This window comes from Linepithema humile, chromosome 1 (genome assembly GCF_040581485.1).
Source record: "Linepithema humile isolate Giens D197 chromosome 1, Lhum_UNIL_v1.0, whole genome shotgun sequence".
In the NCBI taxonomy this organism is placed as follows: domain Eukaryota; kingdom Metazoa; phylum Arthropoda; class Insecta; order Hymenoptera; family Formicidae; genus Linepithema; species Linepithema humile.
Window position 1 is genome coordinate 42976051 of NC_090128.1, and position 20515 is coordinate 42996565.

Consider the following 20515-nt stretch of genomic DNA (forward strand, 5'->3'; position numbering starts at 1 on the left):
GATATATCTGCAAGACGTTTGAATGATTAAGTTTAAATGTACTGTTAATTTATCATAAAATTTTATAAAAGTAAAACATTTTATTAAACAAAATACATATGAAAAAAATATTGATCTACAATAGTTGTCACATGTATAATTTTATTTTTATTTTATTGTTTTCTTTTATGTTGTTTGATTTGAATTGACACACTTGCAAATTTTTAAGTAATTTTCAAGATATAACGGATATGCAATAAACAACATATTTTTAAATCAATATTGATTATCAATTTTTTCAATTAAATTGTCATCAATTAAACTCATGCGCATTCCCAAGTAACATGTTATACACATTATACATATTACGAATAAATTGCATTTTCTACATCATTATCGTGAGTGCTATCTTTTAAATTCAGGTTTAAAAAACAAAAATATTTATACATATTTATGTAAGAAAGAAATAACATACATGTCAAGCAACACAAAGTGTATTTCTCAATACAGATGCCAGTACGGGCGTTATACGCGATCGTGTAGGACACAACGAACGTGAGAGTATCCTAACGTGTGTATATAAATTATTTAATATAAAATCTAAAATTGAAAAACTGATAAAGTAACATGTTCTTTATACTGAAATTGATGTTAATAATTTTATTAAATAAAACGTACGCGTATATTATCCAAGATACCGAAACAATATTGCTGCCGGCATGGTACCCGACAAGCGCAAAGAAGGTACGTGCGTTTTACTGTACTGCTTTATTCATTGCTCAACGTCCAAAACATTTTGCGAAAATCCTAAAATCTTTTTTTAATTGTCATCAAATTTACAGATACCATTAACTCTGAAAGTGTTCGGACAACTAATTCAACTAAATCTATATAAAAACGATCGAATTACGTCGCCTGAGTATGAAATATGGCAATATTATGTAAAAGGCGTTTCAGAAAAATTATCGCAGTTAAAAACATTGGATCCTTGTTTATATATTCACAAGGATAATGTCAGTTCGGCGATCATCAACTTTTGTGACGAACATGGATTGGTCGGTAGTATGATATAAAAAACAAATTCCTTAGAAATTTTTAAATTTTTATTTTCAATCTTTATTGCTTTTTGTTTTATATATAAGCATGAGGCGCAAAAAACAAATAAATTTTTTTTTTCAATGTAGGAAGGACTTATTTTTCTAAAAAATGACTACTTGGAGATTAGACCTTTGCGGAACGATTTTGCGTCCTTGTTTATAGTCGATAACATTTGCGTTGAGAAACAAATGAATCTTTCATTCGGCAAACTTCACTTTATCAAAAAATTACCGCAAAATTTTGCTGCTTCATATTTTAATCTTTTTGGCAATTTCAAGCCGAAGCGACGTCACATACGAAATACTGAACAAAAACTAATCATAGAATTAGCCGTTTTTGTCGACGCAACAGCATATTTTAATTTCATGCATATTACGAGCAACAATGAGAAACAGATGCACAATATAATATTAGCATACGTGAATCAAATTCAAGCTGTGTTCCATCAACCGAGTTTGGGTGTTTCTATCGATATTTCGTTGGTAGAATTGAAAATTATGAAAAGACGTCCATCAGAATTGTTTGTTTACGACGACCTTATGAAAATGCGCACGTCGTTTTGCAAATACGCGGAAACTCTCAATCCTTCAGACGACAATAATTTGAGTCATTGGGATATTGTTCTTCTCATAACCGGAATTGATACTTTTGTCTTACCAGATTCTGGTGAAGTGACATTACAGGACTATAATTATATGGGAGAATCTTACTTCAATGCAGTTTGTAGAAAAGAGAAGCCTTCCTGCGCCATAGTAGAATACGGTTCTTCATTTTCGATGCCAACTGCTTTAGCATCTTCTGCTATTACTGCTGCTTATCAGATTGGCAATATGTAAGTATATATATACTAATTTTTTCTGAAAATTAAGTGTAAGTGATATAATTGATAAAATTACAATAATTTAAATTATATGAGTAAAATTAATAAATATAACATAAAGAAATATTGAGCCACGCAAATTATCCGAGCTAATCATAATGTATAATGTGACAATTCTCATTGTATAATTAAATTATAAAATTAAAAATGTTTTGGTCATTTATTTGACTATTTTCAATATATTACAATAATATAAATCACAAAATTCTAAGAACAAAGTCGAGAATATTTTTGTAGAGATCAGTAATTAACAACATACAATTTTTGGTAGTTCTTAGAATTTTCCACTTTACCAAGTCATTGCCGACATCACTCTTCAAGATATTAAAGAAACATCATTAGTAGTTTAAAAAAAATAATAATGTTTAAAAAAAAATAGTTTCTATTTATCCGTAATGGCCGTTTTTTAAGAACTCTATATTTTCAAACATATCATAATCTATTTCTTCAAACATAACATAAATGTACGCAAAAGTATACTAATACCACTTGTCCAATAAAGAAAATCAAAAGAATTCTTAAAATAGAAATAGCTATCGTCGTACATATGAAATTTTTATTCAATAAAATAAAAAAATTGCGTACAAATAAAATAAATTTTCTAATTTATTAAGAACAAAAATTTCTTCTTTGTCTCAAAAACAAAAAGTTGTAAAACAAAAATCATAAGTACGACAATAGAGCTCACTATTTAAAATATTTAATAAATGTTTAAGTTAATTAGACCAACATTGACTGAGATATGTTGCACACGAGTTCGATAAACATTTAAGAAACACAAATTTTTTATGAAAACATATTAGATATAAATAGTAATTATTTATATTATAGAATATTTTGTAACGTTCAGAATGTATATTTTTTATTTATAATGCTAGAAAATGTTTTTATTCATGTTTATTTCTTGAAAAAAATTGCCAAAAATACTCATTTTTGCATGCTCAAAGTGCGCTTCTTTCTTAATAAACAAAGTCACACGGATCTGTAGTCAGATTACAGCTTTTCAATCTGTGTTCTATTACCGTCTTTTTCATTCTTCTTTCATCTTCTTCAACTCATGTTCCGTTCTATTCGCTATTCTTCTTTCAATTCTTTTACACCATAGTTGATTTTTCGGGATATTGTCACTCAAAGTTACCCTCTTACCTTTTAACAAATACCCTTATAATTCTTGCTTCTATTTTTACACGACTTGTCCGACAAATTTGGATATCTTAGCGATTCTAATGCAACATTATTTTGATGTTATAATTTACTTGATTATTCTTATTATTTTTGTAGCATAATCATTTCAGATGTCTGGCAGAAATAATATTGTGTGTGTTTTATCAATTACTTGACTTATAAAAATATTTTGAACATTTTTATTAGAATTTTGTGCAATGTACAAAATAAAGAAGAATATAAAAAGATGTATAGAATTAAGTAATGCTTGGAACAAGAATAGATTTTGTATAGGTTAAAATTCAAGTGCTCTAAGATGCGAATGTGAGGAAGGATGAGTGTGATTAAGAATATTTATTAACTAGTTCCTTTTTTTGGATTAAATACTTGAAAGAAATAAAAATACTATTATTAAAACTGTGTGCGTTTAATTATTGTAATCTACTAAAAATTGTTCAATTTATGATCGAAAAGATTTTAATTGTACATTTAATTGCACTAAATTGTCACATTACAATTATAGGCGGAATTATTAAGGACAACTTGTATGCTTTAATATCCTTTTATGTCGTATTACTTATTTTATAAAAATTTATTTTATTGTACAATATAAAAATAAAAACAAAGAGGAAACTTTATAAGAAATTTGATTTTTTAATGTCTTAGTATAAAAATTCTGCTAACATAAATTATAAAGCATATAAAAATATTTTTAATAGATCGTTGCAAAGTAAAGCATATTGTTAGTACCAATAATTTTTTTCTGTTTAACAGTTTAGGAATAACAGAGGATAAGTCTTATTTTACTCCAAATTGTGCAGATGGCCAGTACATAATGTCAAATTTGAAAAACTTTAGACACCAGAGAACATGGTCCGAGTGTAGTCGTAAAACAGCTAAAGAACTCTGGAACACAAAACCGTGCCTTCGAGATCGCACGAGAACGGAAGACCTTGATGTCACAAATGACTTGGACCATTCGCGTTATCACGAAGTACCCGGAAGAGAATGGACCGCCAAAGCACAATGTGAATTATATTTGCGCGACATTGATGCGAACGTAGTCACATTGCATGATATATGTAAAATCTTACAATGCGAACTTTATTACAAGTATAAGGGGAATTTCTTCGCGGGACCTGCACTAGATGGTACATCTTTTCTCTGAAGAAATCTAAGACAATAGTTTGATTTTTTAATTAATTATTTTTTTAGGAACTTATTGCGCACTGGGAAAAGAATGTCGTGGAGGAGAATGCGTGCCTGTTCTCGAACCGCCATACATTTTCAAGTATTGTGACGAAGATAACTGGAGTGAATGGAAAGAAGACAACTGTCAAAGCAGTTGCTTGGAGGAATCTAAAGGAGCATTTGTCAAACGACGTTCTTGCAAACATGGAGTTTACAGAACGGCAAGTTGTGGAGGGCCATATTACGACGTGGCCCTGTGCGATGACAAGATGTTTTGCCCTAAATTACGCATAACAATCATAGAGTTTACTAGGCAGAGATGCAATGATTTTGTTGGTTATACAGAGCGTGTAAAAGGTGTTTTAACTAACGTGAAAAGAGGACCGGGAAGTCAAGCCGTTTATGATGTCGAAAAACCGTGGATGGCCTGTATTATAATCTGCCAACAAAAAAATCCAATTATTTATAATTCACACCTGGAAATGCTCGACAGAGGTTTCAATCCATACTTTCCAGATGGAACGTTATGTCACAGAGAAAATGGCCAGGATTATTACTGTCGCAAGCATTACTGTCTGCCGGAAAACTACTCATACGACGAAAATGATTGTAGTCAAGATGTACTAAACATATGTCAATAACACTGCAAGAGTAAATAAAACCGCAAAATGCTCGGAAATTAGTTCAAAATTGTTTGTAATTTATTTAGTGTCTAATCTAATGTCCGTTAAATCACAGTTGTTATTTTTATTTTGTGTAGTAAATCGTTTGTTGATTATATAAAATTCGAATTTATAAAATATTACGTGGAATTTACGATGTCAAAAACAAATTTCATCATTTATTACAGTTAACAAGAGCAGGAAGAAAAAAAATTAATAGTTTTTAATTATGCAAAGAGAATATAATAGGTTCTATCGGTAGTTGGAGAAATAGTTGGGGGCATTTGACAATGAGTCAACTTTTGTGATTGATGCCTATTTTTATTCTTTATCATGCATACCGTAACAACAAAAGTCTAAGCAGCTGAACATTAGAAGTAGCGCTAATGAATATTATTCTTACTACTTATTTCACTTTGAAATGTGTTCAACGTAGATGTCAACTGATACTTTCTAGATGGAACATGGTGTCACAAGAAAGATGGTCAGAATTATTACTGCCGGCAGCATTTATGTTTGCCGGAAAACTATTGAATCAAAGAATAATTGTCGAGAGCTTTTTGATGTGTGCGGACAAGGTTGCAAGTGATAATAAAATTGCCAAACGCTCGTAAATCAGTTTAAAATTGTTTAAAATTTATTTAGTATCTAGGTTTCGTTGAATCATAATTGTTACATTTTTTTTTTATGCAGTAACTTTATTTTTAGTTTGCAAATTTATGTTAATTGCGTAGAATAAACGATATTAGAAACAAATTTTATCGATTACTGTTAATAAAAGCAAAATGAAAAAAAAATTAATAGTTATTAATTCATATGCTTATGAAGAGGGAATATAATGGGTTAAATCAGTACTCGGAATTAGTTAAGCATTTGATAATGAATTGATTTTTGTGATCAATGCTTACTGTGTATAGCGCGCCGTAACAGCTAAAGCCAATGCAACCAATCATTAGAAGGAGCACTATCCAAAATTAATAAAGAGATTCTTTTTTTTATAATAATACTGATTATGAGTATTAATACTTGTGGATTATATCATTTTGTGAAAAATTATTAAAATTTATTGCTTAAAATAAGGTTCTTTTATTCTTTTGTATATTAGATTCAAATATGTATCACATTAAAGTAAATTATTTTTACATTATTGAGTGCAAATAATTAATTATTTATTGAATTTATGGACGCATTACATAATATACTTGCATGACGTTCAAATGATATTAGAAATAATTGAGTCTGAATATATTTTTAATTTATCTTAATATTTTGTATAAGCAAAATGTTTTTATTAGACAGAACAGAATTAAACATGTGAAAAGAATATTGACGTACAATATCTGTTGCAATATGTGTATTTTTATTGTTACCTTATAATTATTAACAGAGTTATTACGGACAATTTGTATGGCTCGTATTATTATACAGACGTATACAGACACGAAAAAAAATCGAATTTTCCCGTTAATTCCATTATCTTATAATCATAGTCGAAGATGAACTGTAAGATACGCGCTTAATTAGCGCTTGCACGAGAAGTTGAGAAAGAGAGAGAGTAGCAATCGCGAGTATTTGCATATTGCCCAAGGACGATGGGCAATTACGGATAATCCCGTCTCGGTAGGACCTTTAATTCCATGGGCGATTAATTTTGTGGACCTGGTAATTTCGCAGTCATGGTCTCGAATCCGCACTCTCTCGTATCTGTATTCTTTTAGCTTATTCTTTTTTTTGTTCCCTTAAGTGAAGACCGCTTCTTCTATAAGAACGATATGTGAGAGAAAGAAAGAGAGATATAGAGAGAGCTTTAAGCACTCGCGGAGTTGCTGTCGAAACTGTGAAAAAGGGACGTTACTTGAAATAGTAATCGATGGCACGGCGCACTCGCGTATCTCTTAATAAATTGCCCCTCTAACGAATCTACGACCGCGCCGTTGATTTTCCGCCCGAGAAAGTTTTGATATGTCGTAGTTTGATCGGCTATATCCCAACTTCGTGAAAATTACATTTCCATGAATTTATCGCGTGTACTACATTAATCGCGCTCGTTAATTAACCGCTCTATATGAAAAACATGCCGAACGCACGCGTTATTTATAATTCATATATTTACTTGCGTGATTACTCTTAAAATAATATTCGAAACGTTCGGCTGTGACGCGCGTATCCGCGATTCAATATTTAAAGTGTTTACAGACAAGAAATTATCTCAACATTATGAATTGCGAATTAAAACAAAAATAAGTTCTCTGATTCACGAAGCTCCGATCAGCAAACAAAACAATTTATTTTATTATGCATAACAAAAATTAGCGTGTGTACAGAAAAAAACATGTTATTACAATTTCCGTGTGTGATATGTTGCGTAACAGTATACAGGGTGTTGCATATACATATTGGGCAGTACGACGGGTTGCGCGACATACTTTGCAGGGATAGGCGCGGTTCAGTGGGTAATGACAGCATATATATGTAGCATCATAATTTATTGATCGAATTGATCGCGCGCATTTTTACTAATTTTGAGTTTACAGCGTTTTAATTATAACAGACTTGAATAATTGTTGCAATTATTACTAAAGAAGCTAAAACACATTAAAGATAAAAAATTAAATTTTAGAAAGTTAACACGTTAAAAGAAACAAATATGATACAACAAAATTTTTTTTCTTTACCGCTTTACTTTTCGCGCGTGTTAGCGTTGTAAATTTTGATAGAGCGGTAAAGAAAGAAATTTTGTTGTATCATATTTGTTTCTTTTAACGTGTTAACTTTCTAAAATTTAATTTTTCATCTTTAATGTGTTTTAGCTTCTCTAGTAATAATCACAACGATTATTCAAGTCCGTTATTATTGAAACGCTGTAAACTCAAAATTAGTAAAAATGCGCGCGATCAATTCGATCAATAAGGCTCCTGGTCCCGTAGCCGTGAACTCCGCGTTGACAGTGGCGACATAATTGTGGTAGGAATAAAAACCTAGTCGAATTTACCTAGTCGATTTATTGTATAAGTAAATAGTGTAACAGTTTGACCTAATCAATTGATACGATAAAAGTAAATTACTGAATAACATACAAAATGCTAATTTATAATTCAAAAATTTGTTTACAAAAAAATAAACGCGATAAATACAGAATATATATAGCTTAGTACCGTTACCGACATGTCCATATGACAGAAATTCTCATGCAGCGTCTTAGGTGGAGAATCGATGAACTATTAGACGTGAAAAAATGACATGTTGACTACCCAATTTATTCTTGCGTGCCATTTCGTTAATATTCGTTAAATGTTAGTGCTGTGATATGTGACGTGTTCATGAAACCTGTAAAATTATCCGAAAACTAAGATTAGCAGGGAAAGCCCAACGTAGAAGGAGTATTTTCTACTCATACAGACAGCTGTCAACCGTGTGTTTTCTCGCATAATTAGGCTTCGCTTCACGGTTGATTTAACGATTGTTTATAACCTGTCAAGGAAAAAGCATAGTTTTCGGACAATTTTACAGGTGTCTTAAAGCGATCTAGAGTGTTACTTTGTTAAATTATCATTTTATTTAGAAATGGCACGCAAGAATTCTCGGCGTGTCATTTCTCGCTTCTGACGTCACGAATCTAATATGGCTGCGGTGACTACCCAGGAGCCATAAGTTATGATGATACGTATATATGCTGTCATTACCCATTGAACTGCGCCTATCCCTGCAAAGTATGCCGCGCAACCCGTCGTACTGCCCAATATGTATATGCAACACCCTGTACATACTGTTGTATTTAAAAAGAGTATAAATGGTCCTCCTCTTTAGGAACACTGTTAACCGACACTTTTCTACCTTTTCGAGAGGAAGAGCATCACGGTCAAAAGTTTGCTTTTCCATGCTGCAGCCGTCTTTCTCTCTCACACACATAGCAGGATATACTTGAAGTGGCCAGTACGTGACCTTTGAACACTGTACGAAGCAGGAGTTACTGGACACAGAGCGCACGTGGACCAAGAGCCTGAAGGACCTCCCTCGCCGCTACATCAACCTCGATTACTCCTCCTTCTGCTCTTAACGTCCCGCTTTGCCTCCTTCCTCGGGGGCCACGTCGTGATCCTTTCGAAATTACAGCCAAAGACCTTTATGTCTCGATCCTCATACTTTCGCGACGGAATAACACATCTTGCTCTTCTGGCCATGCCACGGCTTCTGTCGATTTCTATTCGGACCATTTAGAGCAAAGTCAACATTTCGACTTGTCTATCCTTTGCTTCCCCGATGATTCTTAAAATATTGACAAGTAATATAAACTGCATATCCATAACATACAAAATACAAAAATGTGAGGGTTATTAGATTGAAACAGAAATTTACGCTTTTTTTTGTCGCCCCGGCAATTGCTTTAATACTCTTGTGCAGAAGATACAGTTTTTTCTTGTTTTAATAGCTTATGTCTCTTTTTAAAATATTGTTTAAAAAACTGTATTATTTTGAAGGAAATAAATGTTGATTAATCAATTAATTTATCGGAATTCATAAAATTTTTTTAGCTGTCGTTTTTTGTAGAGTAAAACGTTTGACAAAAAGAAAATCGAAAAATAAAAACGAGAAAGAACGCCGTTGATATTCAGTCGATAATATCCGACTTCTCCGCGATTCGACGTCGCTTCGAGTTATTCCAATCCATTAACAGTAACGATAATTATTATAGCCGCTTTCGTCCTTTCGCGAAATGATCGATTATTCCCGCGACGTTAATTCTAGCTTTTTTTCCGTCGTTTTTTAATATCGATTATCGCCAATCGGCCAACTCGGTCGGGAGAAAGATAAAATTTTAAATGGTAGTACTAACTACATTACTCGATATAATCGAATCGCCTCGCGAGCTTTGTCAATTTGGGGTCTAACAACTTTAGCATACTCCATGAAAAACGTGGTTAGCTCATGCTCTAAGTTCGTTTCGCTACAAATTTTTTGACAGAACGGATAAAAAATATTAGTGAATAACGCATGCAAAGAGAACGTAATGTATATAAGGTAGAAAGGAGATGGAAAACGTATGAAATAGAATGAAAATGTTAAATATAAAAATAATAGTTTAGAGAAATATAAACATTATAAATATATGAGTTTTACGTATAAAACATAAAATATATTTTACGTAAACATTTATTTGACTTTTGTAAAACAGAATTAAATCCTTAAGGGTTACTACGGATAAAACTTAACAAAAGGGAAAATGTATTTAATTTTATTATTTTATAAAAATATTTAAGTTTTGTAAACATTTATTTACGTCACGATTTTATTTTACTTTTTCGTAATTTATTTTGTAATTAATTTTTCTTTATTGTTTTTCTGCAGTTATAAATATCTCTATTATGCATAAATTTTTAATGTTACATAAAAATTTTCACGATGTTATATCGCAATTCGAATTTACAAAACGTCACGTGGTGATCATGGTAATATCAAAAACAGTCAAAATAATTAAATCGAATATTCTGCTGTACAGTTTAATAAGTATGCATTTTTTTTGGCAGCAATTGCATAGAAATCCGACTCGGGATTTTATGTCGTTCGATTTTATGTCCAGAGTCGGATTTACGAGTACAATCCGACGAATAAAATGCGAAATTTGTCTTGTTTCACCATTAATTTTCGTTTGGCGCAGTGAACGCTACTTGTAGTCATTACACAGCCGCGAAAAGCCACCGAAATATAATATTCCAATAAAAAAAACGACGCTTTTACGCGTATTCATTGTTCTATTCGAACGCAGATGTATACATTATACATATAACGTTGCAAGAGTAATAAAGCTCGAAAAAAGTGATAGATAATAAATGTAAAATATAATTTATTCCTACAAAGTAGAACAGCGTGTGTTTATTAATGTTGAAATTACGGGATATGAAAACTGGTGCAAAACAAACGTGAAAAAAATATTATATGTGTATTGCGATAAAAATATTTACGTTAATTTACAAAAAATGAATTATTTAAAAGTATTTATTCGCAGTTCTTTCTTCTAGTTGCTAAATAAACAGACTTTGTTGGTTTATTTAGCTAGATTTCTTCTCGTGCAAATAAATTTTTAACTTGTCTTTCCAAATCTTATAACTTACTTTAATAATGCAATATGCCAAATTAATTCCATCAATTTTAGTGCCAATACGGTATATTTTTATCGTTTTAGTAAATGAAGGATATACATAGCTTGCAAGTTTCTTGAATATGCAGCCAGCAGTTGCGTTTCATCAGCGCCGCGAAATAGCGAAAGAAAGAACAAACATGTCGTAACTTTTAATCGATATAATCACAACCTAATTCCGCGAAGCAAGAGTGAGACGGTATAACGTTTGATGAGGAACAGCGCTAACCACGCGCATACACGCGCGCGTAGTAGGCGGCTCCCACTACGCGTCATAATTCTTAATCACGATATCACGGCGGCGGTCCTGGTCTGCGGTTAATTAAAACAGCGAGCGTCTCGGTTCTACCCGACTAGCTAGCCCGGCCTTGAAATTAACACGGCAGTTTACGGTCCGTGTTTACTTCGCGTTCGCGTCCCAAGTTTGCATATTCCCCATTACATAGCCTGTGTACGTACGCTTGTAACTCGCCCCCGCGAGTGTATGCGCACGTGTGAGCGCACGTACGTGTTACGCGAAAGCCCGGAGGTCCCGCAGGACGCGAGATATTGGTCCTAGTATACAGTATAGCTGCTATGAGGTCGGGTCGCTAAAGGAGACGGTCCAAAAGAGGCGATTTGCCGAGAAGAAGAGTGAGAGAGAGAGAGAGAGAGAGAAAAATTCCGACTTAAAAGTAAATTAATTAACAAATAAAAAGCCGGCAAAATAAGACACGTGTTATACCTTGCGCGAAAGTAACTTTTGTCTTATTTTCTAAGCACTGGTTCTGAAATTTTTAAGTACAGAATGCCTTCAAATTAGTATGTATATTTTACACACAAATTCTATGCAAATTGATTAAAAGACGAAAGATATAAACTTATATTTTATTTTGAATCTTCCAAAAGTGACGAATACATACTTATTCTTTTGGTCTTATGTCCACTTAAAAATTGATTTTTCTTTATTATTTAAGAGTGCTATACGCGCGTAATATATTTTTGAAATAAGCTTAAATTAAAGCTGTAAAACTATGGTTTTGAGCTAGTGAAAGAAGAATAAATCTTATCTTGTTTTAAAAACGAGCTTTACTCTCAAATAAAATTTTTATTAAAATATTAATTTCTAAGATACATAATAAATAAGAATTTTTACACACAGAACTTGTAAATGTTCCGGTATCAGTTATGAGAAAAATTGCACTCTCTGATCACTTTAGATATATTTATAATGTTATATTTCTTTTTAAGCGCGACATTTCGTGGAAGATATTACGAAGAATATTCAAATATAAGATTTATGAAAGCTACCCGCCAGAAGCTCGAAGTTGTACTCTAATCTTTCGACGACTTTAGCAAGAGAAACTCCAAAGTTTCTTATCAGTGCGCACAAGATATATCCCTCAGTATCCGTCCATTAGGTCTCTTCGTAGTCGCGAATAAAACAATATTCCTTATCAAAGATTCGTAGCCACGAGAAGTTTGCAAAAGAAAATCATCATACCTATTCGTAAGATTTTATTACAATAAAATAGTCTGGTAAATATAAAAATTTACATATTTATTATATATTTCAAAAATATTTTTATTTCAATATTTTATCTATAAAATTCCATAATTATTATATATAAATTAATATATAGATTCCGGAAATAATCGAATTTTTACATTTTTAATAATCTAATTTTGTTCCGTCTTTTACGTATATTCAAAATATAACAAAATTTTATCTGACGTGATTAATTTTATTCAGAACTATTAGTTATGCGCATACATAATCTAATTTACATATTTCCATTGATTCAAAAGCGTAAACTGAATTTATTCGTGGCAGAAGAAAATCTATTTAACGCGTCACATCCTAATTTAAATATTTAAGAAACTTTAATTTACACATAAATATGTGTACCCGATGGCGGCTTCATTAACTTCTTTATAGCACGAAGGGAATCTTGCGTATCACGGCGGCGTTTATTTAAAACACGTGGTCAACAAGAGAGAAACATTCGAGATTCAACACGAAAGTTTCATGACGTGGTTTTTCACCCTTTACACAGTCAAATCCGCTCGCGCGTTGACGTTTCGCGACAGTGTATATGTATGTGTGTGTATGACGTATGCACGAAGCGCGAAACTAAGTTGTCGCCTCGTGGAAAATCTACGCGCGCGGCACGACGATGCGCGACAGACTCACCTCGCGCAAAACAATTGTTTGCTTTTGCAATTAACGCTCGGTCGCCTACGCTGCGTGCAGTTTTACGCAGATCTGCACTGTGGATCTAGTTGGCACCGCGAAATGCATATGGAGCACACGACTCTATACCATCGAAACACGAAACTTCCGAACGGACGGTCGTGCCGCGTGAAACGACTCGACTATTTTTTGATGAAAATCGAACCGCGATGCTTTCACGCGTTTTTGTATTTTGCTATGTGTACGACGAATGTAAATTCCACAACTTGTGTATATCAGTATATACCTCCATATCAGTGATAATTGCATTTATCTATAAAGTAATTGGAAGAACTTTTTATGATTCTATGAAAGTTTTAGTTAACTTCTTTGTAATCTAAAAATTTTATTATATTTCACGCTTTTTTCGTAAAATTTTATTATTGAGTTGAACATGAAATTAAAAGTAAATAAAATACGTATTATCTCATTTCTACAAATTTATAGCGCAAATACGCAACAAAAAGATAAAGGTGTATCGAGTTTATCTAATTAATTTATATATTATTTAAACCTAAAATAAAAATAAAATCACGTTTAGATTTATAATTTGATTAATATAATATTTAACAAATAAATACACTAAGTATATCGTTAATCTCCAAAATAAGTAGTTAAATTATTACAAAAAAAGTGTCACTTGTAATCTGCTTATTGATATATTAAGTCGTTTTCTTTTATCTAAGCATGTGGCTTTTATCTCTGACTTCTTCAAAAGAATATCACTTCTCTGCTTGTAAAACTATGAGAGCTGTTGAAAATTTTTTAATTATAACGACTAAAAACATTAAATTATTATTAACTGGTCTTGGACATCCTCAAAAGAAACATGATGCAAATGTTTAAAGAAGAATTTGCGTGCGATTGATTAGCGATGATTAATAACCGTTAAATTCAGTATTGGAAGCGTTTTTGCTAAAATATTGTAATGTATGTTGAATTTTCGATGTTTAAACCTGAAGAAAACCTGATATAAGTCGAAACATTGTTATTATATGTTTGTTTAATACACAGACACGATCACCTAGCACTGGCTGTTTGCTTCTTCTTGACCTTTTGGTTTTAAATTATTTGGCCTTTGATTTTAATCTTTATTTCAAAGAAATACATTTTCAATAACAGAAACTTGAAGAATCGTCCTATTGCAAATGCGGTTCTGTAAATCGCATTTCCGTCGCTAAAGAGCATTTGATAACGAGATCTCATTGTAGGCCGGAAGACGAGGCGCAACATCTCGCAGCCAGGATCATGAGATATCCTGTGTCCCGGCTCCACATCACCGAGATTCCTGCATAATGCCATAGCGAGCGCGACACATTCGGCTGTTATGCAGTCCATCCCACAACGGACAACGACCCGCGTACATTTCTCGGTGTACGACTTTGCCTCGGCTTGCAGCCGTTATTACACGCGCATATATTCCCTCGTCCGGGCGTTTCGCAGGCGTCGAGAAGATGCTATGTGCGCAATTGCATAAAGACTGCAAATATATTCTACATGACACGAAATACTTGGATAAAAATAAAACAAGGGTAATCAAATAATGCAATTCTGTTTCCAGAAAATGATTTAAAATGATTAAATATAAGATAAGAATAAAATGTTTAACATCGTTGGAATCTAAAGCTATTTTTATAAAATTTCTTTGAACATTGCATTAATTGGATAACAGATACATTTATGACATTATGCTGTAATAGTTTAAGATGTAATAATTGTATTTTTTAATTTTTTTTTTTACGAAATTATCTGCAGCTTTTATAAAGCGCAGGTGTCTTTGTTATCGACTATTGAGATAAATAAATACTGTAAATAATATCTATACACGTATTCTTTTATCTATGGCTACTCAAGCTTATCTTATATAGATAAACTAGCTATTTAAAACTTGAATTAGAGGATTTTGCGTAGATTTGCTGTAAAGTATTGAGATTAAATCCATCTCGATATAAAATCTCAAAGATGTTAGATATCTTATAATTTATATATTGCAATATTTTTTTATTAGTTATTTGATGCTCGCTGTTTTACAATACGCTTATGACTAATTTTTTTAGATGTACTTACACACATACATGCATTTATGCTCGCATTTTGGATATTTATTGATTTATTATACTTCAACACTGACAAATTTGTATTAAAGATAACGATAAGAATCGTGTAATATTGGGTTTTACGTGTCTTAATTTAAAAAGAAGACAGGTTTGAGTTATAGATAGCGATAAGAATCTTACAATACCGAGATTTACTACTTATATAGAAGATTTACTCTGATAAATGAACTATTTTTGTCACATTTTTCCCCTACTAATGCTTACGCTTATATACATTGTGTGTTTCCAAAATATAAAAATACTAAAATTATGTTCCCCAAAATGTTTAATGTCTAAAGACGCTGATATACCTCTATATATTTCTACTTTTTCTTTTAAAAACACTTTGTATATGTTAAAATGTTCTAACTATATTATAATTTTTCAAAAATTAAAAGATTTATCAGCCACAATACAAAGTACGTGTTATTCTTTAATCACTATCGTATTTTACTTATTAAAATCATAATTGCTTTAAATAATAATAATATGTTTTTTTATTATATTTACTGTGTACGTTTTTATTTTTTTCTTGTAAAATAAAATTAACAAATTTTTGTTTAACTACCACTCCCAAATTGACTGTTAATCAAAGTGTTAAATAACGATAAGTGACAAGTAATGATGATGATAAAATGTTTTATCACATTTGAGATATTCTAAATATAATATAGCAGAAAAATTAAAAGTAATAAGATAAAACTTTTTGCAATTTTTTTATTTTTAACAGTAGATTGATTGTAAAGTGTAATGATAAATGATAAAACAATTTCAGACTTAAAATTAATAAAAAATTTTATATTGCTACAAAAAATTAAAATAATGAAATAAAAATTAAATAATTAGAATATTCTTAGTGTGTTTCATCACTTTATTATTAAATATGCGTTTTTTACGTCAAATAAATTTTATATTATTGAAAAATAAAGCTAGTAAAACTTTTTGAAAAAGATAAAAAATAAATTTATTATCTTATAAAGTAGAATTTATAATTTTTAGCTTTTGAAATATTTTTTCCAAAAATAAAAAATAATTAAAATTTAATAAGCCATATAAATTTACAGAAATACCTAAATACATGATTAAAATTTACAAAATGTTTTTATAAGCATTTTCCGAAATATAATTACGGAATATGATCATTAATTTATGACGATTATATAAAATTATTTCCAAGCTAAAAAGTTAATTTTTGTGTTATTTGTTAGATACACGTAAATTACGATAATTTGTTAGAAATTGCAAAATCTTCTGCAAGCTTTTGGCGCTTTAGTATTCCGTACGTTTCACAAATATAATATCTGGTAGCTAACAGATTAGTACAAATGTGTGTATCGTCGTTTCGCGTTGTTTTATTACGATAAGAAGCAAAAATCATGGTGCAACTACCGTGATAATCAGCCGCCGATCACGGAGGCATTATCGTAGAAACGTGCTTCGCTGCTTTATCACGTGCTCCACGCATACGATTCATGATCACGAAACACGCATGGATTGCAATCGAGACACCTGTCTCACGTGTTGATATCAGTGGCCAATCGAGAAACAGAAACCTTGACTCACACCTCTCGAGATTTCAGATCGGCTAGCAATTGAACGACAAAGTTTAATACGTTTTTAAGTAGTGCAAATACAATCTGATAATGTTCAGACCGTGCTATGCTGAGATTTAATGAAGTTCCAGTTAATTGTTTACAAGAGACTTTGTCGTTTCCGAAATCCTCCAAAGTGCGCAAAACATGCGTCAATTGCGATGCTGTACGAAATATCACTGATCAAAGAAATTTTATCACTTAATCAATGAAATTTTACCACTTAATCAAAGAAATTTTATATATTTGTAAGTTAAAACTGTCAATTTCTTTTTATTTTCTTCAACAAATATTATGTTATTTTCTAATACTATTACTTCTACGTTGTTGTTCAATGTATTAACAGTTAAAGTTCCAGTATCACGTACTTAAGAAATATGCGTTGAATATATAAATGCATCGTTCAAGAGAGATTTTTCTTGTTAACGATACAGCCTTTGTATAAATATTTTATATGAAAATACACTCACAAATGTTAGATTAATTTGATACTACAATTGGTGAGAATAATCATATTTGCACAATAATATTAAAATTTTTTTAATCATTAGTCGCAACGCAATTTGATGTTAATCACGCGCGCTTTGTAGTGAGAAAAGCAATTACTGTGAATAGTGAATTTGTAGACGTACAATAGCAATTTTTGCGCAGAGTCAGAGCGAAACTGATGTACGTAAAAAAACTTCCAATATATTTGCAGAAATAATACAAAAAAAAATTTTTTTAAATAAAAAACTTTATTAATTGATTTTATAATAAAAAAGTCTCTTTACTTTTTAACTTTTCTTAGTAAATATAGAAAAAAAGAAATTTTATATTCATATTATATAGAAAAATATTCATGATTTTGTAAATATATTTTAAATTCGGTATAACTTTTAACATCAATATTTTAATTGAAATAAAAATATATAGATATATCTTAGCATAAAACATATAGATAAAAGCAGAAGATTATATCTTTACTCACCAAAAATATGATACAAAAATATCAATAATTAATTACCTTATCTTTGATATTGTGTAAAAGTGTCAATGGTAATACAATGGTAATTTTTAAATATCATTATGTATATTGATAATCATATTTATAATCAGTATAGCAATTGAGACGGAAATCAGATAATATTATCAAAATTGAAAAAGAGTGAATAATAATCATCATATTATCATTTGCATTAATATTTCATAAAATATTTTTTAAAATGATAAAATAATTTTTAAAAAGTACAGTTTTACTTAAAATTAAAAAACTTAATATTTTGACATATATTTATCATATATCATACCTTGTACTTTTCTTATCGAGAGCAATGTATAGTGATAAAAAAATTAATAATATTACGTGTATTTTAATAATGACAACAAAACGTGAATTACTAATAAATAAAATAGTAATACAAAATCAAGAAATAGACGTAGATAAGAAATTTTACTACAACTAAACATTAATATTATTAATATATCTTAAATGTTGTAAAGACTATAAATTAACATATGCTAATGATAAATTTTAATATACTAGGTGCGCAATTAAGTTTCCGGGTTTTTTTTTATCAATGCAAAATGGAAAATTTCAAGAGAAATACAAAAAACGGTTTATTCAAAGTATCGTCCCTCGCTAGCTACACATTTTTGCCATCTCTCTGGCAATACATGAATACCGCGACGATAAAACGACGCGTCTTTGCATCGAAACCATTTATCCAATCAGTTTTGCACTTCTTCGAAATTGGCCAAGTGTAGCCCAGCTAAGCCATGTGCCATCGACCGGAACAAGTGATAATTGGAAGGGGCCAGGTCTGGTGAATACAGCGGGTGCGGTAGCAGATCCCATTTCAGCGTTTTCATGGTGTCCTGGACGATGGAAGTGCGATGGCACGGAACGTTGTCGTGCTGCAATATCACTCGTTCGTGTCTCGTGTCCCATTCTGGCCGTTTTTCGAGCAATGCATGGTTCAAATTTATCAGTTGTTGTTGTCTTGTGTTTGCGTATCATTTTCATCCAATAACGCTTGCAGATCGGCGTCCTCAAATGTTTTTGGTCTTCCGGAGCGCTCCTTGTCCTCAGTGTCGAAATCGCCATTTCTAAAGCGTTTAAACCAATCTTCACAAGTAGTTTTCGATTGTGCATGTTCGCCGTAGGCTTTCTCAAGCAAACGGCGTGCTTCAGCTGCATTTTCTTTCAAGTTGAAGCAGAAAAGCAAAGCTTCCCGCAAATGCTGTTTATTTGGCACAAAACTCGACATCTTTATTGTTAGAAAAAATATTTTTGCGTTGCAATATGTGTTGGTATTATGACTGGTTATTGTTGACAGATGTCCAAGTTAATAAAAAAACACAACTTTAGACATGTATATCGACTACATGTATCGTTAGCGCCATTCATGTGTGAAACCCGGAAACTTAGTTGCGCACCTAGTATGTAAAAAGAATTTGAATATTGTGTGAAAATTGCAAAATATTGATGTAAAGCTGTAAAAACCTGATTAAAAATAGATAATAATAGATGCAATAAATTAATAGGTTTAAATTATTATTTTGTTTTAGTGCGCTTGTAGCAACAATAATATTGTGCAATTTATGAAACAAGTTATGATAAACGTTACTTATAAAACAATATTTCTCAGAAAAAAGAGACTTACACAGGTTATCATTAAAATATTGTTAAAGTAAAAGTTTTCTGTCAATTAAGAGTCAATAGAAGTTGATTAATATAAAATAAATGTTTAATTCAAAATTTGTAATTAAAATTAATTTATAAATTTTTTATATATTTTTTATTCACATTTTTCAATCAGTGGCGATATTAAAACACTCTTACTTAAATAGCTAAATCTAATAGTGCAATCTAATTTAAGTCGCACTCTTTACACTTACCATTACTCAACAAATAAACAGCATAGAGATAACTATCGATATGGATACTTTTTTAAAATAGAAACAATTGAGGTTGCAAACACGTGAATTAACAGTATTCGTTCACGCAAGAAAATGTATGTATTCATGTATTATATTCTCAATGTATTGTATTCTCATGTATTTTCTACATACTTTATGTGCATATATAAAGCACTTTAAAATCTTTAATCTGAATTTAATAATACATTTTTTAATTAATTTAGAGTAATATAATTAATAATTAATATACTAAGTAATTAAATAAAACTTTTTTAGTTTAAAGCAATTAAAAATGTATCAATATTTACAAACACAACATATAATATAAATTTATACACACGCAAATTTTTTTCAAAACTTTAATTAGCAATATAATTACTAAAACTTAATATTCAACATTAAATATTAATAAACGATAATCAAAGTCTTATATTTTTTAAAAAAGATTCAATTTAATTTTATGTTTGTCCGCTATTAAAATTAGATTCTATCATAATTTATTTAAATTTGTCATAATTTATTTAAATTATAATTTTCATACAGCAAATTAAAATAAAAATAAAAACGAGAAAACAACAGTTTTCAGTTTTCTTTGCCTCAAAAC

The 20515-nt window shown here is 30.7% G+C and overlaps 1 protein-coding gene across 2 annotated transcripts; it reads left to right on the top strand.

Moving 5' to 3' along the window:
- The first annotated feature begins 462 nt into the window (after positions 1 to 462).
- Positions 463 to 8566, top strand: LOC105675066 (A disintegrin and metalloproteinase with thrombospondin motifs 19-like). 2 transcript variants are annotated; one of them, XM_012371865.2, is made up of 5 exons: positions 463 to 723; positions 822 to 1034; positions 1164 to 1909; positions 3896 to 4272; positions 4337 to 8566. In XM_012371865.2, the coding sequence occupies exons 1-5, from the start codon at positions 607 to 609 to the stop codon at positions 4951 to 4953; spliced, it is 2070 nt and encodes a 689-aa protein (XP_012227288.1). In that variant the 5' UTR covers positions 463 to 606; the 3' UTR covers positions 4954 to 8566. The 2 variants fall into 2 exon arrangements, with proteins under 2 accessions (XP_012227288.1, XP_067217200.1); XM_067361099.1 differs by lacking the exon at positions 463 to 723 and having other exon boundaries at positions 916 to 1038.
- Positions 8567 to 20515: the final 11949 nt, after the last annotated feature.

Coding starts and splice junctions, on each gene's coding strand:
- LOC105675066 (XM_012371865.2), top strand. CDS start 607: ATGTTCTTTATACTGAAATTGATGTTAATAATTTTATTAAATAAAACG. Junction 724..821: donor ACCCGACAAGCGCAAAGAAG/GTACGTGCGTTT, acceptor TCAAATTTACAG/ATACCATTAACTCTGAAAGT. Junction 1,910..3,895: donor GCTTATCAGATTGGCAATAT/GTAAGTATATAT, acceptor TCTGTTTAACAG/TTTAGGAATAACAGAGGATA.